Source organism: Lycium barbarum, chromosome 3 (genome assembly GCF_019175385.1).
Source record: "Lycium barbarum isolate Lr01 chromosome 3, ASM1917538v2, whole genome shotgun sequence".
Taxonomy (NCBI): domain Eukaryota; kingdom Viridiplantae; phylum Streptophyta; class Magnoliopsida; order Solanales; family Solanaceae; genus Lycium; species Lycium barbarum.
In genome coordinates, this window is record NC_083339.1 from 16,504,937 (window position 1) to 16,515,050 (window position 10,114).

General features: G+C 37.4%; 1 protein-coding gene across 1 annotated transcript; it reads left to right on the plus strand.

The window, feature by feature from the left end:
- The first annotated feature begins 5,448 nt into the window (after nt 1-5,448).
- Nucleotides 5,449-7,819, plus strand: LOC132630398 (uncharacterized). The gene is made up of 4 exons (XM_060345979.1): nt 5,449-5,845; nt 6,069-6,843; nt 7,261-7,543; nt 7,646-7,819. Exons 1-4 carry the CDS (start codon nt 5,449-5,451, stop codon nt 7,817-7,819), a joined length of 1,629 nt encoding a protein of 542 aa, XP_060201962.1.
- Nucleotides 7,820-10,114: the final 2,295 nt, after the last annotated feature.

The following is a 10,114-nucleotide window of genomic DNA, read 5'->3' on the forward strand; positions in this document are numbered from 1 at the left end:
CACCTAATTAAAGCGGAATCAAGCATAAAATTCTTTTTTCTCCATTTATGATGAATTAAGACACCTAAAGTTAATAAAGTAATTGTCTAAAGTCACTCCGTTTTAAAGTCTACAAAACTTAAAGATGCTAGGTAGGGATTCAATTAATCTAAAGGAAGGTGTTAGACACCCTTTAAGATTCGTTAAAAGACGGTTAACCGGCCGGACTTAGAGTCAATTAAAAAGGCTAAGTATAAGTGTAAAATAGAATATTAGCCGATAAAGTAGTTGATTTAAACTATAAGAAGAGTGGGAATTAAACAGATTTTCATTTGAACATACTTGAAAATAGTGTGTAGTTTAGTATACTTTTCCACTAAGACTCAACCAAAAAAAGACTCCAAGGTACTTAATCCATTTGAAAATTTGATTTGTATTTGGATACGGGGAGATACGATCCTACTCAATTGGGTTTAAAAGTTAGATTATCTACTATACAAAGTCAGTTAAACCGTTTAACTTAAACCAGACTTAAAAAATATTTTGACCTCTAATGGGTGACTTGGAAAAGCGAAGCTGGCTGTTTTAAAAAATATAGAAGTGGCTAGAAGCCAAAAACCATTAGTCTTAATTCTGTGAATGCAGATCACGTCACTTTGAGCAGAATAGCAAATAAGATTTAAAAACAAATCAAATTCTCACATATTAAATACTAACCAGTGTCAATTTCAATACTAAAGTATGTACATTAACATGAAACTACGGGTAGGTGAGAAACTGATGATTTATTAGTCCTAAGAATAGATGATGTAAAAGAAAGAAACTACATAATTAAGAAAAGTAAAGTTATTAGCAGCTAATTACCAAAAGCACATAAAATGGCAATCACACCAGCAAATAGGTAATAAAAAGGGATGAAATAAGCCATATTTGGCTTTTGTAGAAGAGCAAAATTTTCAGCGGTTTGCCATTTGACCCCCTCTCTTCGGATGTATTTCAATGGAAAGAGAGACAAAAGATGAAGGAAAATGAAAAGGAAATGCTGGTCTCGAATCTAGTGGCAACGTCGGGTCTCAAACCGAGATTCTTCGGCTCCGGTGTTCATGCAAACAAAGAAAAAGAAAGAAGAGGTGCAGGAATTAGAAAGAGTAAGATAACCTTAATAGTGTACGATAAAACATAAGACAACCACATAGTCATTATACCAAAGTCTCATTTACAATAATATAATTCCTACCTATCACGACATAGCTCCAAACATGGCAACTAAAATATATGAAAGACACTAGAATTCATATTCAGAAAACCCTACATATATCCCTTTTTATAACAATACTTCGGTAGATGATATACAAGAAATCATGTAGTTATTACTCCCCATACCATGATCAATATTTCAACTTGTCTGTTGTTAGTTGAGACTCCATGGGTTATAAAACAAAAGCTACCAGACTAACAACTACAGGTATCTCATTTTAACGTTGGGCAAGAGACATGATATGGCTCATGAACAGGATATCCAAATCCAAGACATAAATACCTTGTTAGTAATGTTTATGGCCAAAATGTAATTCTTAAATTATGAACTCTATACAGATAATATGAAAATCTAATTCATGGTCTCTAACAACTTATCCAAAACAGAATCTTCAGTCAATTTACAAATTCCAACTATAGCATGGTAAAAATTATAAGTATTTGTTTAGATATAACCAAGAGAGACACCAAGACTAGTTCTTGTGTCCTCTTCACTATTGGATGCAAATCAGAGAATGTATAGTTAATGTTAAAGGTGAAAAGTTATTCTTTCTCTCTCTAAAATTAGCTCCAAGAATCAGTTATCTCCTACCACCGTCAATTCACGCCATCAGGTTGGGCATCTCGCTCACAAACACCGATGACGGCTCCGGCCAAATCAACCGGGCAACCGCCCGGTCCCATCCCTTCCTCATCGACCACTACAACCACAAATAACGCAAATGCCAGGATTGAACCACCGGAAAAAGAACAAATTAAAGAAACCTATGCCCAAGCTATGCATATCACGAAATCTACTAACCAATCTAACAAAGCAATTAAACTCGCATATAGACCCTTTGAAATTGTGAATGGAACCCCCATCGTATCTTTTACAATAGAAGAAGAGGAGCTTCTCGTACATAAATGCCGACTAACGTTAGTCGGTAAATTCTCAAGGAACAAACCCCCGATCGAAACTATCAGAAAGGAAATAAAAAGAAAATTCCCAATGAAAGGCGACCTCACAATTGTATTATTCGATTCAAGTCATGTGTTTCTTGACTTTACGGAGGAAGAAGATTGCAAGAATTTATATTACAGGAGATATATCCCCTTCAATGCGGATACAGTAATGCGATTGCAAAGATGGACCAAAGACTTCAAACCTACAGAGGAGACAACTCTAGCACCGGTTTGGATCACCTTCCCAGGAATGAAATGGCATTATTTTCATTGGGATGCGATTTGTAGATCAGTTTCTCCAATCGGGTACCCTTTAGCCCCGGACAAAGCGACTAACTTAAAAACTAGACCAAGTGTTGCAAAGGTTAGGGTAGAAATTGACCTAGCCAAACCAAGATTAACAGAAATCAAAATCATGATAGTAAACCACTCGACAGGAAAATCTAAAGAAATAATCCAACCAATAGAATATGAAGGGGTACCTGATTATTGCTTTAAGTGTATGATGCAAGGACATGGAAGTTGGAACTATAGAAGAGGCCAGACAGTAAGTGGGAAACAAAATACCTACCAAACACAGCAAACAAGTCAATTAGGTGCTCGTCAAAATGCCAAAAAGAATGGGGACACAAATCAAAATAAGAATATGGAGGAAAAGTTGCAGGAACAGAACAAAGTAGTACTCAACAAAGGAAATAACAGTGCAATGAGAAGCTCCCCAGATTCTGATGACATAGATATTATTGGTGACAAAAGCAATGAAGAGGAAATAATGAATATTGAGGAAGCTAGAAGCACGGATCACCTGAGGATTAACACAAACAACCACACTGGTAACATCACCAATTCACAAGAACTCACAGAAAAGGATATTACAGAATTAAGAAAACAAAGCTAGGAGATGGAGAAAGGAAGGAGAGGTTCATGGCAAACAAAGACTAGATTATTCAAACATACCTCCCCACTTCCAACAAGAATGAGACCACCGTATACTAAAAGAAAGAAAAAGAACCAAAAGAAGGTTCAATTCAATCTGAACAATGAGCAGGAAACATGGGAAAACATCCAAGCAGAACTACATCAGCACAAAGGGGATAAAGACCCAATCAAACTTCCTATTAAAGGAAGGAAGGCTAAGGAGAAACCCATTGAAATATTAAACAGGTTTGATGCATTAACTGAATTCTCTCCTCTGAGTGCAGGTGCAGGTGACCAAGCGGAACAGATGGAATTGGTGCCACTAGAGGTCAGAAATGAGGAGCAAGATGATCACAAACAGGCCCCTATAGAAGAGGACCAATTTGCTGATCAACAGGAAGCTAATAGCCACAGTGACAATGAGATTTCCCTGGATAACCAGGGCAATGATCCTACTAGTATGAACAACTTATCACCCAGAGGAACTAACATCCTCCAGGGTGATAAAACTGGTCCCTACAAAGGAACCAGAACCACTCCTAGCAAACCTGTTTAATGTTTAGCTTTCTTTCTTGGAATGCAAGGAGCATTAAGACATTAGGTGCTTGTGAGAGATTGAAAAATCTTAGAAAACAGTACCAGCTTCCCTTTATTTGCATTCAAGAACCCAAAAGGAAAGCCAAACAAATCACTAAATATATGATGAGATTGGGTTTCCAACACTCACATCATAATCTTAACAGCAAAATTTGTCTTTTTGGGAGTCCAGCCTTACTGTGCACATCATCAATAACTCTATTCAGCATATTACTTGTCATATTTCATGCTCAAATAGTTGCATTAACTTCTATATTACTTGTGTGTATGCTGAATGCACAATCCCTCTGAGAAAGCCTCTCTGGGAATAATTAATTGTATTATCTGATACCCTTAAAGGGCCTTGGGGGGTGATAGGAGATTTTAATGCCATCACCTGCCCAGAAGAAAAGCATGGTGGTAACCCTTATAATATACAAAAGAATCTGGACTTTGTTGAGTATGTATCTGATTGTGGATTAATTGATGTAGGTTACTTAGGGGATCAGTACACTTGGTGTAATAATTGGGGACACCCTAAGGCAATCTGGAAAAGGCTGGATAGACTCCTTTTCAATGAACAATGGTTAGACAGCTTTAATGACACAAGGGTAGATCACCTGTCTAGAACAAGCTCGGATCATGCCCCATTGTTGGTCAATATAGAAAAAGAAAGTGTGAAAGTTGTTAAATACTTCAAGTGTCTAAACATATGGTGTGGACACAAGGACTTCACCAAGATAGTCAAGGAAGCTTGGGATACTCCTACTCAAGGGCCAGCAATGTGGCAACTACATAATAAAATGAAAGTTGTAACCAAGAAGTTAAGTTGCTGGTCAAAGGAAACCTATGGAGATATTTTTCAGAAATGCCAAGGAAGTTGAGAAGGAGATCAAAGCATTGGAAAAGAGGAAAAATGAAGACAACAATGATGAGAACATGATTTCTCTTAACAAAGCAAAAGCTGAGTTCATAAGGCTTTTAAAAAACTAGGATGAAATATACAGAGAGAGAGCTAAGGCAAATTGGCTAAAGGATGGAGAGAAAAACACTTCTTATTTCCATAAGGTTATTAAAGAGAGGAGAAAAAGGCTGAGTATCCACAACATCCAGGACAGTGAAGGACACAGCATTATGGGACATGATGATATAGCCAAAGCAGCAAAAAGCACTTTGAGGATTTGTTCACTTACCAGGAAATAAAGGGAAGTTTCAATATCTTGGACCAACTCCCTAAGCTAGTTACTGAAGACATGAACAACATGCTCACTGCTAAACCATCCACACTCGAAATAAGGAATGCCATAAAAAGCATTGACCCAGACAGTGCACCAGGTCCTAATGGATTTGGAGACAAATTCTACCAGGTTTGTATTGACATAATAATACCAGATCTTCAAAAGGCCATTTATGAGTTCTTTGATGATGCAACAGTCCCAAGGTACATTTCTCACACTTGTTTGGTTATGCTCCCAAAGTGCCCCCAACCCCAATCTTTCTCTGACATTAGGCCTATAAGTTTTTGTAATACCTTTAGCAAAATCATTTCAAAAATTTTGACTAATAGAATAGGCCAAATTCTTCCTGCAATAATATCACCTAACCAGAGTGGTTTTATTCAAGGAAGGTCAATAACTGATAACATTTTACTTGTTCAAGAACTTGTTCAGGATATTTCTAAGCCTAATGATTGCTAATATTATTATCAAACTTGACATGGCCAAAGCATATGATAAGGTATCCCGGCCTTATCTATGCAGGGCCATGAGAAAAATGGGTTTCAATGACCAGTGGGTTGACATTATTTATAGACATATCTCCAATAATTGGTATTCTATTGTGTTAAATGGTACAAGAAATGGTTTCTTTAAATCTAACAGGGGACTAAGACAAGGTGACCCCTTGTCCCCTGCCTTATTTGTCATTTGTGCTGAACTGCTCTCTAGATTACTTAATAATCTTTCCTTGGATGATAACTACTCAGGCTACTATAGGCCCAGAAAGGGTCCAAGTATTACACATATTGCATTTGCAGATGATGTGATATTCTTTACCTCATGTAAGCCATCTGATATAAGAAAAGTTATGAGAATTTTGATAGTTTATGAGAATGTTTCAAGTCAACAGGTTAATAAAAGCAAAATCTATGTGGCAGTGGCAACAAAAACAAGTATAGAGGTGATCCATAGAACATGCCATCTGACAAGAATGCATAGAAAGGAATGGCCTATCAAATATCTTGGATGTCCACTCTTTGTAGGAAGGATAAAATTCATCTATTTTTTCAAAAATAGTCCATAATATTACAAAGAGAATCCATACTTGGCAAGCCAGATTTCTATCTAAGGGAGAGAAGATAGTCTTAGTCAAACATGTATTGCTTGCAATGCCAGTGCACCTGTTGGCTGCAATGAAACCACCTAAGGGCACCTTTGAACAGCTGGAAGGGGCCTTAAACAGCTTCCTATGGAATGATAATGGCACAAAAAGGAAATACCACTGGAGCAAATGGGAAAGCATGTGTCTTCTAAATGAAGAAGGGGGAGTTGGTTTCAGGTGTCTAAGAGATGTTAGTGAAGCATTTATAGCTAAACAGTGGTGGAATCTTAGGACCAAGGAGTCAATGTGGAAGAAGTACATGATGGCTAAGTATTGCTCAAGAGTAAATTCGATTATCAAGAAGTCAGTTGGGCTTCAGTCTCAGACTTGGAGGGCCCTAGGCAAGGTCAAACATCAAGTAGAGGACAATATAGTATGGCAGATTGGCCAAGGAAGAGAGTCTTTCTGGTATCACAACTGGACAGGAGTAGGAGCATTATACAAGCTACTACCTGAGGATTATTCACCCAATAATATCAGATTGAATGAAGCTTATGAAGAAGGGACATGGCAATGGGATAGAGCAGGATATAGAGTTCCAGAAACTATAAGGTGGGAAGTGCAGCACATCACTATTCACTTCACTGAAAACAAAGAGGATAAAGCAATATGGACTCCTAATCTAGAAGGAAAGTTTACAATGTCCTCTACATGGAATCTACTAAGAAAGAAAGCAAATGGTGATTGGCATGATAGGAGAACCTGGCACAAAAGCTGCTCACTCAAAGTAAACTTTCACATGTGGAGGATAATCAAGAATAGGCTAGCCACAGACAACAATATTGGCAGGTTCAAAATACATGGTCCCTCAATATGCTGCTGCTGCTTTAGTCACAAAATTGAGACTGTGGAACATATATTTGGACAAAGTGACATGGCACAAAAACTATGGACATTGATATGTCAACCACTTGGTATTAAAGTCCAACATATTCCCCTAAGACAAATTCTAGTTAACTGCTGGAATTTTCAGTCTAAGAATCCTGTTGCAAAACTAATTAAGAAGATTCTTCCCCAAATAATATGCTGGGAAATATGGAAGGCAAGATGTAACACTAGATTCAGCTCCATCAGTTTCAATAGTAGGCATTCTATGGAAAACATTATCCGCCATATCTATCAGATCACCAGGCAGTAGTTCCCCTTGATTAAAGAGGAGATAGATTGGCTCAGTTTTTGCAACAAACTTAACGCTAACCCTATCAGAAAAAGCATAAGGATAGTCAAATGGATTCCACCACCACCTAGCTTCATTAAATTGAATAGTGATGGAAGCTGCAGAGATGAAATATGTGGAGGAGGTGGGGTCATCAGAAATAATAAAGGAAAGCTGATACAAGCTTATAGTATGAATCTGGGCAAAGGCACTAGCAACTGGGCTGAAGCAAAGGCTTTGCAACATGGTATTGAGTGGTGTATCAATGAGTGTTGGAGGAAAATCATTGTGGAGTCTGACTCTTTGTTGGTAGTACAGGAAATACAAGGAAAGGTAAAAATACCATGGAACATTGCACAGCTTATTACATAGATACAGAGTTTATTATTGACATATCAAGTACAAATCAATTACTGTCTAAGGGAAACCAACCAGGTTGCTGATAAATTAGCTCAAGTAGGACACTCTCATAATGATATTGTCACTTACAAGGAATTCCAGGAACTGCCTACATCAGTGAGAGGTATACTAAACATTGATAGAATGGGATTGCCAAACATCAGAACTAGGCCAATCAGCAATAGCAATTACTATTTTGATCCACCTTGAATGGATGGAGAAATAATCTTATAATGTAGGTTTGCATTAGAATTTTTGTAACTTAGAAGACAGATTGCACTAACTAAAAAGCAGTGTGATTTGTTTTCTGGGCATAGGCATTTCATGCATCATTCTAGTACCTATGCATAAGAATTGTATCCCCTTCCTGTAAGCATGCATCATTCTAGATATAGAGAAGCGTATTAAGGCTAAGGCCAGCATGCATAAAAACTGGGCCTGTCCAGTTTCATTTTACATAGGGGTAAGGTTTTATGCCCTCCCCATCTTGTACAGTTTTTTACATATTAATAAAATACCACCCAGGTTCTGATTAAAAAAAAAAAAGATATAACCTTTTTGTGGTGCAGTGAACAGGACGTCGGACCTCGACTCTACTTTCTCGTTATGAACAGATTCGAAACTAGACACGAATGAGTTCTAAAATCTCTGTCATGGTTAAAGTCCAATCGAGATAGAAAGAGGAACTCCAAAAATTTAAGGTTTTTAGAGTTTAAAATGTGTAGAGATTGTATTTGGTGTGGTGGTGTTTACAGATGTTAAAACCATAGTTTCGACTGAAGAGTTAGAGATGTATTTATAGGAGAAAGTTAGGGTTAGAGTTTGATTTCAAAATTCAAAAATTGGACCAGAAGAGGGTGGTCACGGGATTTGGCTCCAAAGAGCCATTTGAACATTGAAACTCTGCACAAAAAATCAAAAATCAAAAATTTCTTTGGCCTCTTGTGTTGACTGAATCATTGAAGATAAGAGTGAGAAGATTCTTGTACCAGAATGGAGTGACAAGCTCTGTCTATGGTAGGTAGAGTTTGAATTTTACCTCTAAAAGAAAGAGGCATGAATAGTGATAATGCTAGTTTGGAATTAGGTTTAGGAAGTTATGAAAGAGGCCAAAATATGTGTATGTTGGCTATCAGCTGAGTGACATTTTGTTGGGCTGTTCTTGTTTGAATTGGGCCCATTTTTAGGCTAATAGGTACACAAATTGGGCTCATTTTGGATGTGAAATGTGGGTTGCTGATGGTCTTTGTAATGGGACATTTTGGCCTATTTTAGGATGTAAACCTCTTTTCCATATATTTCTTTGAGCTTCTTTATATTAACAAAATGAATACTATATATATGTGATAATAATAATTTAGAAATTACCATTAATAAGGTGTGATTTAACATGATAACCTTATTATTAATGGATAAAACATAAGGTAATAATATAGCAAAAATATTATCCAGGTTATATCTTATGATTAATACGTAATTAGTAAGTAGCGATGTACAAGGTATTAATAAATAATAATAATAATAATAATAATAATAATAATAATAATAATAATAATAATAATAATAATGTAGTGATAGTAAAAATAAGATATTTAGTTTATTAATAAATATTAGAAGCTCAAGAAAATGAATTGGAATAAAGGATGGACAATACTGGGTGTCAACAGAGTCTGCACGAAGCTTTTACTTTAACCTTGTTATTTTTGAAGGATTATTGTTGCAAACTGTCTAAATTGTTGGTTTAGTTGGTAAGGGTTCGCCTACTAGGTTAGTAATAGGGTAGGTGCCCGCACGACTCATCGGTTTGGTCATGACAATCGGTATCAGAGCCTAGGTTACTGGTCTCACAAGTACAAGAGCAAATGTCTAGTAGAGTCTTGTGGAATGATACGATGACGAACCCGTCCGCAATAGGCTATTGGACATCTAGAATTTTCCCTTCATTCATTCTATCGTGCCACCCCAAATACGTCATCTCCTAGTTGGATCCAATTGGTATCTGGATGGTTCCAATTGGTATCTTGATGGGCTAATTGGTATCTATCGATTCCAATTGGTGTCTCTCTATTCTAATGCAAGGAAGACTTTCTATAGCAGGTGCGTAGTATTTGTGTGAACGAACGGAATTTCAGTGATAATGTTGGCGTTATAGACTGTGTGTTCATTCTGGAAATATTAGCTAGTTAATAGCGCATTCGTACTCGTAGGTGAAACTCATGCTTTTACGCGCTAAGCAATCAAGCAAACCCCTACGCGATCCGAACTGGTGGGCAAAAGTTCTGCCCACTGGCACTGTAGCACCGCTGTTGCGGTGAGGGGACCGCTACAGCGAGATCGCTATAGCGAGAACTAGATCGTTATAGCAGACCGAACTTATGTAGGGTTCCGCTATAGCGGGGCTCATGTCGCCATAGCGGTACCGCTGCAGCGGTACCATTGACCAGTAACCTCCTTCTTCCTCCCCTGTTTTGCCAACCTATTTATTTCATCAACAAGCCAAGGAGA

What these genes read in the sequence shown, in the direction of transcription:
- LOC132630398 (XM_060345979.1), top strand. Translation starts at nt 5,449, where the DNA reads ATGGGTTTCAATGACCAGTGGGTTGACATTATTTATAGACATATCTCC. An exon ending in GGCAGTGGCAACAAAAACAA is followed by an intron (nt 5,846 to 6,068) that starts GTATAGAGGTGA and finishes TTGCAATGCCAG; the next exon opens with TGCACCTGTTGGCTGCAATG. An exon ending in TACAGGAAATACAAGGAAAG is followed by an intron (nt 7,544 to 7,645) that starts GTAAAAATACCA and finishes GAAACCAACCAG; the next exon opens with GTTGCTGATAAATTAGCTCA.